This window comes from Diabrotica undecimpunctata, chromosome 2, assembly GCF_040954645.1.
Source record: "Diabrotica undecimpunctata isolate CICGRU chromosome 2, icDiaUnde3, whole genome shotgun sequence".
Lineage (NCBI taxonomy): Eukaryota > Metazoa > Arthropoda > Insecta > Coleoptera > Chrysomelidae > Diabrotica > Diabrotica undecimpunctata.
Genome location: NC_092804.1, coordinates 174671345 through 174689878, shown reverse-complemented (window position 1 = coordinate 174689878; position 18534 = coordinate 174671345). Strand labels below are relative to the sequence as shown.

The window sequence follows — 18534 nt, the reverse complement described above, 5'->3', positions numbered from 1 at the left end:
GCCGTGTTTTTTTTAGTGGTAGATAGTGACATACAATGATAACAGATGGACACGGAGAATCTAAGAGTGAACAGACCAAAGGGCGCCCTCAAAAGAGACGGGTAGACAACATACGAGCATTGCCGGGCAAACAGTGATTCAAATTATAACCGGACAGAGAAAGATGGAAGGAGATGTTCACATTATGGTGTGGATAAGTAGTGGTCGACAAAGAGAAGTGTAACAAATTCCTTTAAAATGAGTTTGAGGTAGTTTTCTATCCTACAAAGGGAAGCAACTGATAACTAAGATTGGTTGTAGTATAAAAATCAATATTAAACTCGCTCAGTTATCGGTACTGCCTTTTTCCATGCTAAATGTAATTTTACTGGTGTGATAGAAGAAAGACCTGTCTTGATTTTACGAATAAAAAAAGCATACAAATTTAGAATTACAAAAAACGCAGAGCCAAGAGCATTTTTATATACACTGAAAATAATTATACATTACTAAAGCGTATACTTGAAAAGTAGATGAAAAATTCTACGAAGTAGAAGATGAATTACATCATGGTACAATGAATACACACAATGAATATGTACCATGTAAATCACTGTACCATGGAATTACATAATGTGACTATCAGAAGTTGAAAGAAGAGGTGAAGGGTAATGGTACTTACAGTCAGGCAACAGGCTCTACTACAAAGGCAAAGACGATTATACATACGGTGGAGTAGGTTTCTTAATTTAATTAATTTAATTTTAGTTTCTGAAGAGGAGAAAATCAAGAAATTCAAATAATTCATAGCATAATTACTATTTAAATGGGAATAAACCACAATTAAAGGTTAGAGTACGTTTATTAACGTTTCAATTTCCACTTCGGAAATCGTTCTCAAAATACAAACATTACTAAATTAAACAATTTTTTTTTAAACATGTTGACGCCTATGAAAGATCGAGCAGTTCTGTATGGGTTTCGTATTATTCGCTGTGTTAGGAAAATTTGAACTCTAAGGTTGACGTTCTGGTAATCTTAAATATAAATATATTTATACTTTATATAAATTGTGTCGTGCAACGTTCTGACTTTGTAAAATGGTATACAAAAATGTTCTACGTCAAATTTATAACAAGAAAGGTCAGACGAATAATTGTTCTAAAATCAATGGTGCCGGAGTTACGGAGGGTGTAAAAGTAGAGGTTTTCCAAATTTTTTGTTTAATGAAAACTTTTACATGCAATTTTGCATCCGCCGAAATTTAGACTTCCAAATTAAGATATGCAATCAGTAATAATTTACCTCGATAGCTCGCTCCTTCACCCAATTTTTTTGACTTCCATCAAAAATTTCTTTATATACGTTTAAAAATTTTTAATATTAAAAAAAATCCTATCATGAATTTTACCCTTAACTGCATGCATTTCTTTGTTGCAGTTTTTTATTCTCATACAAATTTACTTATTTTTGACCATTTTGGTTGGAATAGGTTGATTGGTATGGAAAGAAGTTTTTGCTATTCTTTGAGAACGTCGGTATGGCAACTGCTCTTGTTTGTTGCGCGTGATTCAAATGTATTCTAGTGAACATTACAATATGAGCATATCTTAATACTTTGATATTCTTACCTCACAAATTCACGAACAACAAATAATACCAATCGCACAGAATGAATGTTCATAACCAAAAGTCTTTAGTTATTGTTCAAATAATTAAAAAACCAATAATTCCAACTTCTTATGGGACAAATACACACAAATTAGAAATGTTTTTAAAATAGCTAAGGTCAACGTACGTTTTTATTTGTGCACCCTTCCGTTTGGTGGCACTGTTAGTCTTGTTCCTGCGCGTTGTTCGTTGTCACCACAGATTAATTAAACCTGGTGGAAATGTGCTGCGATTGTCACTTTATGTCATAAAAGTCAAATAAATAGCATTGTTTTTAAACAATATACCTAAATAGTGCAAAAAGACAACAATTGTACAAAAAGGTACAATTTTAGACGATTGATTTTTAATTATGGAATCTAACACATTACATGAAATACCAATGGAAACATGAACTGAACAAAAAAGATGTGTTCAAGATTGCATGGATACTACTAACAAGAAATACCGTTTTCCAATTCCACGAAATTATATGGATATGTTTGATAAATAGATAGACGATTGATTTTTAATTATGGAATCTAACACATTACATGAAATACCAATGGAAACATGAACTGAACAAAAAAGATGTGTTCCAGATTGCATGGATACTACTAACAAGAAATACCGTTTTCCAATTCCACGAAATTATTATATGGATATGTTTGACTAACTGTTACTACTACTGTGACTATGGAACTGTTAAGAGTGTTAAGTGTCCTAAATTAGAGAATGCTGGTTGAGTTTACCGAAAGTACAAGCTGATTATAGCCGCAAATGTCAAACATGGAACAAAAAATTTCGGTATAGCAAACAGTGTTGACATGTTTTTATAATGTAGATGCTGTATACTTCAAATATAAAAAGATAAAGCTTTAGAAAAGTACATTTTGTTTATATTATGTTATGAATTCTGTAATTTTTGATTTATATAAAACAACAATGAGTAAACATTTGTTTCTTTGTAGATTAATTGTAGCTAATTATTAGAAATTTTTTTAGCAATTACCCTTTGATAGATTAGGGGATAGATTTGGCAATCGTCAAATCAGCAGTTGCGAGATTACAACAGCAGATGTTTGCAATTAATCTCGAAAGAGGCAAATATTTACTCGTTATTACTTCACATAAATTAAAAATTGCAGAATTCATAAAATTTTGCAGAATTCTCTTACATATCTCTGGGTAAACTCAACACTATAAGAATTTTCATGTATGTGCTAGTCATTTTAAATAGGATATAATCAAGGTTGGACATAGGGACATTATTGCTGGACATTAAGAGAGCAGCCGTTCCAAGTTTGTTTTACCACGACCAGGCTTGTATTCGCATAGAACTTGACATTATAATAAAACAATTATTTAAATTCTCACAACATTAAGAACACTATAGTATACCATATTGGCTTATATCTTATATTATTAATATTTCTTGTAACATTTTTATAAATAAAGATTTTATTCTATATTTTATTCTTTAATTTTTTAACCACCTTGGCATTTTAATGTAGTGAAAAATAAATATACCCTCAACATAACAAGAAAAACCAAAGGGTACACTGAAAAAAATATACATATCGTATAGAATAAGGGTTTTTTGTTATTTTAGAATTATATTGACTTTCCCTTACCTTAAATTGAGTTTACATTCCTAGGTAATTTTATGTGCCTTTTCAATTTACCCACAGACCATACATATGTATGGTTTGTGAATTTACCATCATTAATATATATAGTTACGCACCCTGGCACGAGGCAATGCGCCAATCTTCGTTTTACTCTTTAACACGGGACTGGCACTGCTAAGTGGAAGTGTGCTGTGTTCGAAACTAAGATATGCGACCAGTAATAACATTTACCTGGATACAGAGATAATCTCTGCCTGGATAGCACGCTCCTTCACCAAACTTTTTCGACTTACCTTAAAAATTTCTTCATATTATGTTTTTCTAAAGGTGTATTATATACTTAACTTCATCAATTTCTTTGTTGCAGTTTTTTATTCTCTTACAAATTTATTTATTTTTGATAATTTTTTCCACGTGATCCTCATATCTATTGTTTCCTACTTAAAACCGGATTTAACAAATTTTTATCATTTATGTTCTCAAAACTACTTTTAGTTGTGTTTAAACTTACATATTCAGTGTATTTTCGTATATTCTACTGTTATTCTCTACGTTTGGACACCATTCCTGTTGTTTTCTCCTTATAATACATGCAATTTTGTTCCCAATATCCAAATTCCAATATCCACCTAATTGCTATTTCGCCCCAAACACAGATGTTGAAAATACACGAATTTCCGAATTGTCGGAAATATACAACACAAAAATTCCTAAATAAAACTCAATAACATGAACACTATTCTTTTTATTAAATCAATAAATACTTTGTATAAAAAATTATTAATGAGACAATACATGAACAATTTTTGGTGAAGTAATCACTTAAATTGATATACTGGATGAATAAATATACGTTACTTTACTGAAGAAGAATTTACAAATAGGTAAGTACTACACATGGTAACTTTAAGTGCAAATAATCATATTTAGATGTTGCAAGTACACTTTAAAAGGAAACAATTATAAACTTGCTAAAAATCATTAAATTGGGGCCTTACCTATTGTATATAAATCATTTTGTTAAATAAAATACAAAGCAAAAAATGATCAACAAAAAAGGTCCAACAATAAAATATAAGATCACAATTTATTTACTAACCACTACATTTTATCACTTAATCTACTGCTTCAACAGCAAATATTTTATCAAGGAGTCCGCGTGCAAGTTGAGACGCAGTTTGATGAGATCAGGCGACAGAGATTTTCGAATCATTAGTTTTTCAAAATACGAGTCGTTTAAAAGTGTTACCAACGCATCTTCATTAAATAACAGAACAAATGACCATGATTCATGTCCGTTATAGGCATGAAATGTTAATAATTGAACTGTGAAAATAAAAGATAATAATGATTGAAGTTGTAATAGCTGTAGCACGCATTCATAGTATGTTATTAACACTATGTGGATAGCATGTGTAATAAATATAGTATACTTTTAGAGTGCGAATGTAATAATAAAAGAATTATATGGGACACAATACGAAATATTATATTATGTCTCCAAATACTTCGATTTTCGTTCATAACTTCGCGTTAAAACCGTTCAGCGCCCTCTATGAGATACGAGCGTAATCAATATCTCTTCATAAACTACCAACACAAAGGGATTTGTTTATAACAACACGGTTTTGTTTATGTTGTCTTTTTTGTGTACGTCACATTTTGTCATCGATGAACATATTCAGTGAATGATGGAGAACTGCGAGAAATGTTGCTTTAGATTCGAAAAAAGCTGTCCTACAGTGATTAATGCATGCATAAAACACAAATTCAGTCGTGGGTTTACTTGATGGGACTCGTGAAACCCAGTTTTGGGCACAGCTTATACGAAAGTAGCAAGGGATAACGCTACTAGTCTGGCCATACTGTACAGTGATGCCACCTCTACCAATATGGCAATGTATCTACAGAAAAGACCAAATTTAACCTCCCGATTTTTATTCTTGGGTACATTTTACCCCAAATTTAGCACATTTTTCCTCTCAAGTTTAAGGGTACATTTTAAGAGAAATCACCCTATATTCGGCACATTTCTGTATCGGATACCCCAGTAACTGGAGCCCCAATGGACTTCTACAGAACCGATTTCTACATAATTTTGATTATCTAACGAAAATAAAATTTTGTTAGTGGTAACACTGCAATCCAAGCCCTTGCGCATAGCGAAATGGCATCATAAAAACGTTGTGAGTGTCCCAAATTAAAAAAAAAAAAAAAAAAATTAAGAGATAAAAACACTATACATCCATTTTTAAAATGATTAAGAAAAAAACAAAGTGAGGTGAGTTTCCTCATTTTACCAACTCTAACCCTTCACCTAACCTGTCTCTCTGCGTCTAAACTTGCGCCCGGACATAGCACACCGGATAAAATTTGTTAATACTCATTACACCTTAAGTACTAAAGTATTTTGATAACAGTTTTCGATCGGAACGCCGAAACGTTTTCATATTTCACAAGTATGTGGTATAATTTCAAGAGATTGCAGAATTAAGTACTAACAATAAGTCATCTCGTCCATTTTGAACTACAATTCAATGTTTATGATTAACAATCACGAAATAAAAATTCAGAATCTAGTGCAGAAGGTCAACGGCGTTTCCATTGTGATAAATGACATTGCAAAACCAAGTTTATTGGACAAAATAAATTTTTAAAGAAAATTGCTCTAGTTTACTAGTAAACGTGATTTATTCTGCTTCACATAGGAAACTAATTTGTCAGTAAATACCATGATACTATGACTAACAAGATAGGATCTTCCCGTAGCACAAAATGGTCGTGTTCGCGCATGCCGTCATTGGAGAGTAGAATTTGAATTCTTGTTAAAGTTAAATGGGATTTTTATGCATTCTGTGATGAAATTATTCAATTAGCAAAATAATAATATTAAATAAAGGTTTAATAATTACAATAATCGTACACAAAAGGATATCTGCAAACTATTAATTAAAGATTATTTATTGACACATACAAAAAACTGACATTACGAACGTGCAACTCTCCAATTACGTCACGACTTATGCGCAATATCTTATCTTCTTAATCATAGTATCATGATAAGTACGGAGAATTGAAACTACATATTGTCTCCCTACATATCATTTCAAATAGTTATCTAATGTGTATTTTCTACTTTTCTCTGCGCAGCAAGTGGAAGAGTGGAAATTAATTTTGTTTGTATATGTTACAATTTTAGGACGGACGTTTTTTATTTCAACCCAATTTTTTAGCAATATAAACATTTACCTAAAAAAGCCGTCAAACTTCTGCCAGTGTTTACAAATTAAATTATTCACTATCTGTTTCCTGGATACGACACACAATCATTAATTGTATATACACAAAATATACAATTTTTTCATTATAGATATGTATTAAAAATACTTCTTGTACAAACATTAAGTCCAGTGGCACATACAATTTTCTTATTTTCATTTCAATTAATTTAATAAAGCTACAGATACAAACAGACTGCACTGGTAACTAAATTATAGAGTCAGTATCCTCCCAATTTCAACTCCATGTCAAAAATAATACAAGTATGTTATGCAACCAGTTATACAACTATCACGTAAGATTTGGTTTGTTGGTTCACATTACAGCATTAGTCACTCTATTAATATAGGAGGAACTAAATAATAAGCAGTTACAAAACAAAATATTAGATCGCTTAAAACCCAGAATTGACAGTAAAAGGGATATCAGTTCCATAAATTATACAATAGGCTTCAAGAATTACGTACAAAAAGGAAAATTGTACATATTTATAAGTATTGTATTTGTATAAAGGTGATATGATGCAACATTATGGTCAGTTGTAAACAGGAACAAACACCGATGCATTCTTCAAAAAGAAGAAAAATGACAGATGACAGATTCGCAATAAAGTAGCCCATTTTTAATTACTACCAATAGTAATTAATCAACAACGAGATCATAATTTCCTGGAGACCACTGTATAAATGCTTGCGTTTGGAATTATCTATAGGCAACATTTATGCAAAAATAATGTAACTAAAAGATTTTTATCAATCAAACCTACAACGCATAATATATAAAGATGTAATACAATATGAATGTATAATAATTGCTAACAACTGTCGTTAATTTAACAAATCTTTTCGTGTAAATAGATTTATTTTATATCAAAGTAGGGTTATAAAGTACAAACCTGACACTGCTTAGTTGTCATTGAATGAAATATGACATATAAGAAACCTATTCTTAATCGGCTAATGCCAACTCAATTGTCATTTGTAGTTGAATTTGTGTTTTTACATTTTGTTGTATTACATTCTGTTTCAAAAATTTTGGGGTATCTAGAGACTATAAAGTAAATATCTACATAAATACACACTCTTATTGGCTATAAACCAAGGTTTTTTTACTGACCAACAACTGAAAGCACATGAGCATCAAAACAGATCAGTCATCAAGCTTTGTTTCGAAAATTATTGTTTTTTTGACAAAGTAAAGATATTTTCTAAAAACTTTGCAATTCATAATATCCCAGCCGTATTTAACGTCTTTCAATATTCTTGCTGACCAGAATACCTTTTACGTCACGTTACCACGTTAGATGGAACGAGAAATGGTGACAGATGACTGTTATTACATGTCAAGGTAGCCAACCTAAACAATGACGTCAGCCCTACTGTTGGTATACCGTTAAATTCATTTAAACGACATTTATTTTGCATTTACTGTACATTACATAGAATATTGATTTCAAATGGAAATCGAAATGAAGCAAATTCTATACTATTTAATAAAATATAGTCTTTTAAGTAAGTTATTTCATTTAAGTACTTAACCTACACAAAAAACTGTGACAATTCTAATATAGTTTAAAAATTAACAGTGGATACACATATGACTTAGATATATTTACTGATTTACTCTTACATAGATGGAAGACATTTTAAAAATAAAATTTAGCGGATCATAAATATTAAATCTTTTGTACATTGATATCTTTCCAAAAATGTCTATGACAATATTTTTTTACAAACGCCACTGTACAAATATGCATATAAAATGAGAGTTATCGCGAAAACAATAATAGCTATAGCAGCGGTTAAATAAAAAAGATGGAGGCACCACATTCAAATCTTGTGCACAATTTAAAATAATTGAAAAAACATGTGTAATAAAAATAGGGCCCTTTCGAGACTATTATTAATAAATAAAATGGGGCAAGTAAAAAAATGAAAGCACTTTGTGGCAAGTATATCTTGAAAGACATTTGGCAGATTGATGTAATAAAAAGTTTATTCAAACGTGTTATTTTTAAATTATATAAAGACTTGGGAAAATATACCGGAAGATAGTATAAGGCGATTCGAGTTCATTCTTAGCCATATATTCGTGTATAGTAAACTGCTATAAACTTTAAAAGTAGCAAACAGCGTTTTAAAAATGCTTAGATATATACCAAGTGTCGATTTTTTTTTAGGTAGACACACAAAAGGAATTTCCAAACGATCTGTCTTGCCAAAACTCAGATACGTTCAAATGGAGTTTATTAAATTTCTTGACGACAATTTTATATAGGTCAAACCATTCGAATAATTCAGAAAATAATTTATGAACATTCCATTTCAGTCAGCAATTCCCACTCAACTTTTGTCACAATCCAGCATCTTCTTCATAAAAAATCAAGAAGTATATTCAAACCTGTTTTTATAAACCAAGGCTGATTGAAAAGCCACTGAGATCTAAAGAGATCCAGCTACCTTTAACACGTAAAACTTCCCTCAATTCAGCTTTCACCGTCCAGAATCTTCGCGCCACGTCCCATTCAAACATCACGGTTACCATCGACGGTATAAAACTGTCACTTCAGAAATTTTAAAACGAAGATCGAAGTAACATGAAGAAAAACATCTTATAAAGATCTAAAACAGGCCATAAACAACAAAACAACGTTCAGAGACAATAGAACGAATATATGATGGAAGTAACAGGGCGAAAAGAACTAGGACAGCTCGAAAAAAGACTAGCAATGACAAAAGATCGTTCAGAAACAGTAAAACGAAAATAAAATTAACAGGGACAGTTATGACATGGAAAAGAGACCAGAAATGAGAAAATAACAGTCAAAAATGGTAGAACGAAGGTATGATTCAAGAAACAATGGAAAAAGAATCTAAAGAAGATGGAAAACAGGACATAAATAACAAAACAACGTTCAGGAATAGTAAAACGAATATATGAAGGAAGTGACGGAGGAAAAACAACTAGGACAGATGGAGAACTGGCTCCAAAGACAAAAGGACTGGCTTGATGACAAAAGGATGTTCAGAAACAATAAAATGTAATATTAATTAACAGTAATAGTAGAACGAATATATAATGAAGTAACGGTTAGGAAAACAGTTTAGAACTAACAAAATAACCATCAGAAACAGGAGAATGAAGATATAATGGAAGTAACCAGGTAAAAACAACTAGAACAGATATAAAAAAGGCTAGAAATGACAAAAAAGGCTCATATACCAGTAAAATAAAGATATGATGAAACTAACAGGGGAAAACAACTAGTGACAAATGGAAAACAGGCCATAAATAACAAAGCAACAGGGAGAAAACAATGGAGAAAGATTAAAAGCAGACTAGAAATGTACTTTCCCGCATAAAAAATATTTTCTAGTGAAAACAATAACAGTTTACGTTCGCATGTATATTTTTCTACAATTCCTCATTTTTTTTTTTCGTTAGGTGGACATATTTTGTCAACTACACGCTCTTGTTTCACAAATTCCAGACAAAACAACCACCGTAAGAAGTGAAATCTTTTGAAAATCCCCTCTGTGTGAGCATACCTATATTAAATGAATCATAAATACTTAGAATAGTCGTATAAAAATAATTTTTGTATGTTGTATTTTAATTTGAATATAATACTGTCAAAAATGCCTAAATAATTCACCTAATAAGCTATATCAACTGTAAACTATACCATATTTAAAAAATTTCAACAGAAAACCTATAAAGAAAACCTCATCTCACCTGTTGGTATCCAAGGTATTCATTTCTAAATGTTTCTTACCCTCAATATTTTGTGGAGGGCTAGTACCAAACTTATTGAACTGGGATAAGTTGTTATCATGTTCCAAAGAACTTGCTCCGTTATCAGAGTAGTTGGTTGGTGTGTTTGAATAACTAATCCCGTTCATTTTCGAAGGAGAGCTAAATATCGATCCATTCAAGTGTTGTGGGCTTCCACTCACACTCATGTGATCGTCTATTCCATTTAGCTCAATGTTTACAACCGTATTTGGGTTTTTAATGGGCGACGTAGGTACAGAATTGCCCCCATCAAACGGTAAATCAGGAATGTTGATGTTAGAGCTCGCTAAATCATAGTTGGTGTTGTCGCTTATACTTTTGTACGTGTCCGACCGTGTGCTAGTTTGATTTTCGGAGGGTAAACTCGAAAACAAATCATCTTGGCTGAAATATCCAGTCTCGTTGGTGCCGTTCATTTGAAGCTGTAAATGTTTCGGTGAACGAAAGGCGAAGTTGTTAGTTAACCTTGCTGGCGTATTCGGCAAACTTCTTTGTTGTATCTTTTGGTTGTCAGAAGCGTCGTACAATTTGTTAAGTATATGATTCTTGTCGAATCTATTCTCTTGTTCGATAACGAACTGAGCTGGACAAACGGGCTGTGGTGAACTAGGACTGACGGCGGATTTAAAGTCCGAGGTAAGCACAGGCCATTTCCGGTCTGCCTTCAAGTCCCTCTCTACGGCCAGATATTTTCGCTTGGATTTATCGATATTGTGAAATTTGAACCTCAACCTCTTGAAGAATATTTTTTCGATAATTACATGCTCTGCAAAGATACTCAAAACAAAGTTGATGGCAGCGTACAACACAAGATATAACCTGAAGTTAAAATCTTGGGGTAACACTAGTTCAAAAAAGTGCGCAATAGGTGCGTGAGGTATCAGGGCTAAATACACAGACAATGCGGTCAAAAATATCGTCGAGGCAACAAGGCCGTAGTTGGTGAAAATACTTTTCCTGTACGGGTAACCTTTTGAGAAAACGACAGCTAAAATAATGTACTGGAAACTGGATATCGTATAAATGGTGTAATTCTCGAGACAAGCTACGTTCTCTTCTTCGCCACTGAAAGTGGCGTTAAGGGGAACGTACCAAGTTTCAGACTTTAAGTGCTCAAAAGCCATTACCTGAAATACAGCCAATAAAAGTATCTGCAAAAATAAACTCACTATAGGGGACACACTAACTAAACTACTCAGCGGCGTCTCTTTGACTAATTTCCCCGGATACGACTCCGTGCGACCAAAGAAAAACGCAAAAATTGAAATAATAAACAAATCAATGTACAAATATTCAATATCCGTCAAATTAGACTCTATACTGTACAGTATAATTACTGAAATTAGCTGGCACAAAGAATAAGCCGCCATGTACTTGAATATACCGAAACTGGTCACTAATGCAGCACGTCCCTCTTTAATCACATTAAGTACACAAGTAATGTTCGGGTTTCTAGAAGTAAACGGCGATGCTACGGAGGACTCTGCTTCTGACAACGATATGCCGGTGTGGGCAGCTCTAAGGGCACCGCAATCGTTAGCGCCGTCACCACACATAGCTGAAAAAAAAAGAATAAATATAAAAATTTTATAATCATGTACAGCTAGTTCCTAAAAAACTGATACGACTCTTAGTAAGATTTGATGATTTCGAGCAGTGTATTTGATTGGTCTGACATTATATTATATTTATTATGACAGACAAATAAAATAAACAAACAAACAACAAATAATTGATTACATATTATGTTAATTCATAAATTGTAATAATTATTAAGGTCTAAATTTTGATATTGTTTTGAATTCCTGCATTTTATAAAGAGTATATAAATGATAGTTTTTAAAGAAAATAGCGTTGTTGTTATTATTTTTATTATTAAGGAATAAACAAACGACTTAACTCAACAATATATTAAAGCAAGAATTGTAATCAAATTAAAAGATAACTGGGCACTATCATAGGCATCAAAACATTTTAACATATCTATTAACATATAGAGGATTAAATCTATTATTACCTGGTGTATACACCCCACGTTTGCCCTTTTTAGAAGATTGAATAATTTTCTCATCTGTAAATATTATCCTGTCCCAAAAATCTTGATTTTGTAGCTGATGGTTTGAAGCAAATAAGCAATAAGTCTTGATTGCTTCTGTTGTGGTGTAAGAGCTTTTTTTTGCAGTTCAGTACTTAATAGTACTTAATACGCGATGCTTTAATTCTGCGCCAAGTTGTCTTTCTTCCCGGAAACTGTTACATAATTCTTGCAGTTTTCGCATCTTCAAAAGGATTCTCTTTCAATCTCCCCAAAAGCATACGATCTTCATGAGCGGTAGATATTTTTGGTCTTTCAGAACCTTGCTTTCTTTCGAGAGTCTATTGTTCTCTTTATCCTTATTGATATTAAAAACTGTTGTTCTGCTTACGTTAAAATGGTTCGCTACGGCAGATAGTGACCATCCATCTTCTAATTTCGTTACAATTCTTGCTTTTAATTCATTGCTAGCATGTGGAGCCATTTTTTTAAATTGAACAGAATAAGTTTTTGTTCTTGGCTTGGACAATTGTCATTCAGCCAGTCACAATCATCATGAGCTTTATTATCGAATTTAAATATGCACATGTTATCTGATAAATTTTAAGATTTGGCAGTGACAGTGACAGTATGTAAATAATAAGTATTTATCCTTCAAAATACACTGCTCAATTTTCTACAAAATACTTTTTAAGAGTCGGATCAGTTTTTTTAGGAACCAGCTGTACATTCAAGTGGTGTCTTATTGCAATTTGATTTGTTGGAGAATAAATATTAATTATTGACGTATTATGTCAAATGTCAAGTTTTATGCCAAATATCACGTTTTATGTCAAGTGTCACGTTTTATGTCAAACGTCACGTTTTAAGTCACTTGTGGACGCGTCCATTAAAGACGAAAACATGGGAGAAAATAACAAAGACGTTTGCAGGATAAAAAACAAAGAAGCAAGATAAAAAATGACCAGAAATTTCAAAAAAATCTACAGTAACAGTAGAATAAAAATATGATGGAAGTAGCGTGGCAAAATCAACTAGACAAGATGGAAAATAGACCAGAATTGAAAAAATATTGTTCTGAAATATTAGAATGAAGATGTGATCGAAGCAACGAGAAAAAACAACGAAGCAAGATAAAAAGACACCAGAAATGGCAAAAATAAACCTACAGGAACAATAGGAAGAAGATATGTTTAAAGTACCGTGGCAAAAACAACTAGGGAAGATGGAAAACAGATCAGAAATGAAAATATATAGTTCAGAGATATTAGAATGAAGATGTGATTGAATCAACGAGAAAAAATAACGAAGCAAGATAAAAAGAGACCAGAAATGCCAAAAATAAACATACAGGAACAATAGGAAGAATATATGTTGGAAGTACCGTGGCAAAAACAACTAGGGAAGATGAAAAACAGATCAGAAATGAAAAAATATAGTTCAGAAATATTAGAATGAAGATGTGGTTGAATCAACGAGAAAAACAAAGAAGCGAGATAAAAAAGAGACCAAAAATAAACGTAAAGGAACAGTAGGAAGAAGAAATGTTGGAAGTACCGTGGCAAAAACAACTAGGGAAAATGGAAAACAGATCAGAAATGGAAAAATATTAAAAAGAAGATTATATGATTGAAGCAACGGGAAAATAACAAAGCAAGTTAAAAAAGGCATGCTTTGCCGGTACCTTATGGTTGTCTAAAGCATTTCAAACATTATTCTCCAACATCAAATCGCAAATGCGTCAATTCTTCTTCTATCTACTGTTCTAATTATCCAGCTATCGAAGTAATAACTGAATATTGATAACAAAAAAAAACAAGTATTCGTAGTAGATTGATCTTACATAGAAGTTTTTGTTATATTTATATTTTTAAAATAATAAATGGTGTTAAAATAATGATGTTATTAAAACAACTTCTAAAAATCTATAATCACTTACCTACGCAGTACCCTAGGCCTTGCAGTTCTTGAACAAGCTGTTGTTTTTGATCAGGTGCCATTCTAGCAAATATCGTACCTGAAAACCCAGATTAGGTTACAAAAGGTTCATTTAGTCGACTAAAAATTATGAAAATAAAAAACCTCTGACACCATTATTGTCTCAAACTTTAAATTATAGCACTGGTAAACGATAGTATAGTGTCGAAAGGGTATGTAGCAGACTCTTTACACCACGACCACATCAAATTCTTTTGTACTGATTTTGTACAATACACTCTGGGCCAAAATTAACCGGCCACCTTAAAAATGGGTAACTTTTGATGTGTTATATCTCCTAAACCTGTTGTCCAATTTAAGTGATTTTTTAAATATGTTATAGCCTTATTCCTTGACAATATCGTTATAATAATATGGTTGCTAAACAGGTAAATTTTCATTGTATACCGGGTGTACGAATTAAACTGTGTTTTTTTCTTAAAGTTTGCTTCACCCTGTGGAATATTCTAGCATTTATAAAATATTGAAATTAAAACCTAACTATAGCCTCATGTTTTCTGAACATTTTGTTTTTTGATTCATTCGCTTATTTTGGATAATACAAAAGTTAGGTAATTTAACAACTGGCCATGTTTTTCACCAATACAGACGATTTAACTCACCAGCAAAATTAACCCCACCACCTTTATTATTGTTTTGTTTACATTACCTGTGACAGTTTGTTTCCCAAAAATAAATTTGTAATTAAAATTAACAATTAAAATTGTAATTTTATATCATTGTGAGCGAATATTGTTTAAGATGAAATTTCAATTTGTTGTTTGTGATTTTAAAAATCCCACTCGTTCCAACTGATGCTGCTAGGGCAGTGGCTTTAGTTGATGCTGGTTAAAGTCAACGTCATATCGCTGGTATACTCGATGTACACAGAACTACGGTACAAGATGCCATCTGACGATTTCGGGAGACAGGATCGTACAACCGCAGGCCAGGTCAAGGCCGAAAACGATGCACCTCAGTTCGAGATGACCGCTTCATTGTCACTAAAGTATTGAGAAATCGCTTTTGCACCGCTCCTGAAGCTCGTATGTCTCTTCTTGAGGTGAGAAACGTTAGTGTGAGTAGACAAATGATTAGAAGAAGATTGTCAGAAATAAACTTGAGGGCTTTTCGTCCAGCTCGCGCACCACAACTGCTTCTACAACACCGTAGGACTAGACTTCATTTTGCGCGAGAATATGCTAACTGGAATATGGCGGAATGGAAGAATATACTGTTCTCAGATGAGAGCAGAATAACCCTAAAAGGTCCAGATGGACGCCAACGTGTCTATAGGCGTCAAAATGAAAGGTTTGCTGCATGCACTATAACCGAAACAGTGGCTTACCGAGTAGAGTCAATAATGATTTGGGGAGGTATTTCTTACAAAGCGCGTACTGATCTTGTTGTGTTCGGTAGAGGCAGTGTGAATGCCCAAGTATACGTGCAAGAAGTTCTCCAAGATCATGTCATGCCTTTTGCACCATTCATTGGTGATAACTTCAGACTAATGCATGACAATGCACGTTGCCATACAGCAAGATCTACCCGTGAGTACCTTAATGAGGTCGGGATTCAAGTTCTACCATGTCCAGCACACAGTCCCGATCGTAACCCAATTGAGCATATCTGAGACAACCTCAAAAGACGGGTAAGAGCAAGAGTACCAGCCCCTGCATCCTTTGAAGAGCTGAAGACAGCTGCGGTAGAGGAGTGGTACAATATGCCCCAATCTGATATCCAGGGTATCATGAATGGATTGCCAAACCGGCTCAAAGAAGCCCTAAGGGCTAGAGGCGGCAACACGCATTATTGATACCCAATTTTTTTTTCAATTAGACTTTGATTTCCAAAATATTCTTAATTTGAATTTTCTTCGAAGATTTTATTCATTGGATTTTTACTGTAACAAATGACTTTTTTCAAAAAGATTATTTTTTCTCTTCCGCGGAGATAAAAATTGATAAAAAACATGTCTAGTTGTTAAAGCACCTAACTTTTGTATTATCCAATAACCGAATCAATCAAAAAACAAAATGTTGAGAAAGCATGAGGCTATAGTTACGATTTAATTTCAGTATTCTACAAAGGCTAGAATATTCCACAGGGTCATGCAAACTTTAAGAAAAAACACAGTTTGATTCGTACACCCGGTATACAATGAAAATTTAAATGTTTAGCTACAATATTATTGTAAAGATATTGTCAAGGAATAAGACTATAACATATTAAAAAAATCACTTAAATCGGACAACAGGTTTAGGATATTATAAGAAATCAAAAATTACCCATTTTTAAGGTGGCCGGTTAATTTTGGCCCAGAGTGTATTTTGATTTTTTTTATATTGTGTTGAGTAAACGCCATGCTACTACGTAAAGTCCATTTAATTGTCTTTAGAAAGACCCGCTTGTTATCTCGGAAAGAATTATGTGCCTCGAATGAATAATGATCCAAAAGACATGAGAATTTCTATATATTTAATAGAAAAATTCCTATGCTCGGCTTAATGTGAAATAACACATCCACCGAACTGAAACAGCAGGTTATCGCCTTGTTCATTGCGCTCCGCCTATAATATTAAACTTATTTTACCAATTTCTAAGAAAACTTACCTCTAGTACAAATCCTTGGTATCAACTCCGGATAGTAATCCCTTATGACGCTCCAGACCTTTCCCGTCATGGCGAATCGATAGTTGTTCAACATAATACTGGGACGTTTAGAGTTGGGATCGGGAACTATTGCACTGTTGGTGATGGTTTGTACTTGGCTCTCCATAGTTTCCAGGCTCATTATACTAGCCGAATACGACATGAGGCTGTTGTCTGTTGGCAATTTGACTTTATTGCTGGTCAGAGTGTAGACAAGGTTTGGCGGGTAACTGTTATCGCAATTAACGGTGATGATACTTTGCCCGGGGGTCACGATCTCGCAGTCTTTGGCGACGCTTAGTGCAGTTAAAATATTGTCACCTATAGAAGAAAAAAAGGAATTTTAAATGCCTATTGAATAGTAAATGAAAACAATATAAAATTATGGTAGATGGTCTAATAAATCGTTATATTGTTGAGCACCTAAACATCATTCAGTGATGTACTATACAGATTGAACGAATTTAAAACGGAACATACAATTTAATATATGTCTGTTTGAACTGCATTTGAAATAGTGGACCAATATAAAACTTGGACACAAATAAATCCATACCCGGTGATAGACATTGTATAAAATATCGTTCAACTATCTGTCTCCTTTAAAGGAAAGAGGAGCTTGCCTAATAGTCGGAGAGATAGAGCCGAAATTTTGAACTGATCAGTAATATGACATTTCTCTATTGGAATATATTCATTGTAACTGGGTTAAGACTTTGCCTTACAGGCGGACGCCCCTCGTGGTACAGGGGGTGGCTATACAGGGATGAAGTTGTCATTTTTTTCGGAAAAATAACGATCGATAATATGGCTGAAAATTTGCCCAGAGTAAGATCTTGGTATAACTAGACGAAATCCCAAAGGGCGGACGCGAGAGTGGATACATAAGGGGTGGCGGACAGGGGTGAAGTTGCAATTTTTTGGGGAAAAATTAACGATAAGTAATATGTCCGCCATTTTCACGGCTCATTATTTAGCCCCTAAAAACTCTAAATCCAAAAGGGCGGACAGCTGGGTTGGTACAGAGAGCCATAAAACGGGGTCAAATGTACCACTTGCCTGGGCATTTTAGGTCTCGGTAACAATTTTCAAACTGATTTTATTATGAGCCATGAAAATGGCGGACATATTACTTATCGTTTATTTTTCCCCAACAAATTGCAACTTCACCCCTGTCCGCCACCCTTTATGTATCCACTCTCGCGTCCGCCCTTTGGGATTTCGTCTAGTTATACCAAGATCTTACTCTGGGCAAATTTTCAGCCATATTATCGATCGTTAATTTTTCCGAAAAAAATGACAACTTCATCCCTGTATAGCCACCCCCTGTACCACGAGGGGCGTCCGCCTGTAAGGCAAAGTCTTAACCCAGTTACAATGAATATATTCCAATAGAGAAATGTCATATTACTGATCAGTTCAAAATTTCGGCTCTATCTCTTGGACTATAACTAAGCGATAGGTGGTTTGACAGCATAATAACTGCTTGTGTAGTCTAGTTTTCACAGTGATTCTAGACAACCTATTTGGGTGGAG

At 33.3% G+C, this 18534-nt stretch overlaps 1 protein-coding gene across 6 annotated transcripts in view; it reads right to left on the bottom strand.

The window, feature by feature from the left end:
- Positions 1–3994: 3994 nt before the first annotated feature.
- LOC140435257 (polyamine-transporting ATPase 13A3-like) overlaps positions 3995–18534 on the bottom strand; it is a 116165-nt gene continuing 101625 nt past the window's right edge. For all 6 annotated transcript variants that reach the window (XM_072524069.1, XM_072524067.1, XM_072524071.1 and 3 more), the window contains 3 exons: positions 16960–17319; positions 14309–14386; positions 3995–11892 (listed from right to left, as the gene is read on the bottom strand). In XM_072524069.1, the coding sequence (XP_072380170.1) occupies positions 10271–11892; positions 14309–14386; positions 16960–17319 (2060 nt within the window). In that variant the 3' untranslated portion in view covers positions 3995–10270. The remainder of the gene's footprint in view (positions 11893–14308; positions 14387–16959; positions 17320–18534) is intronic.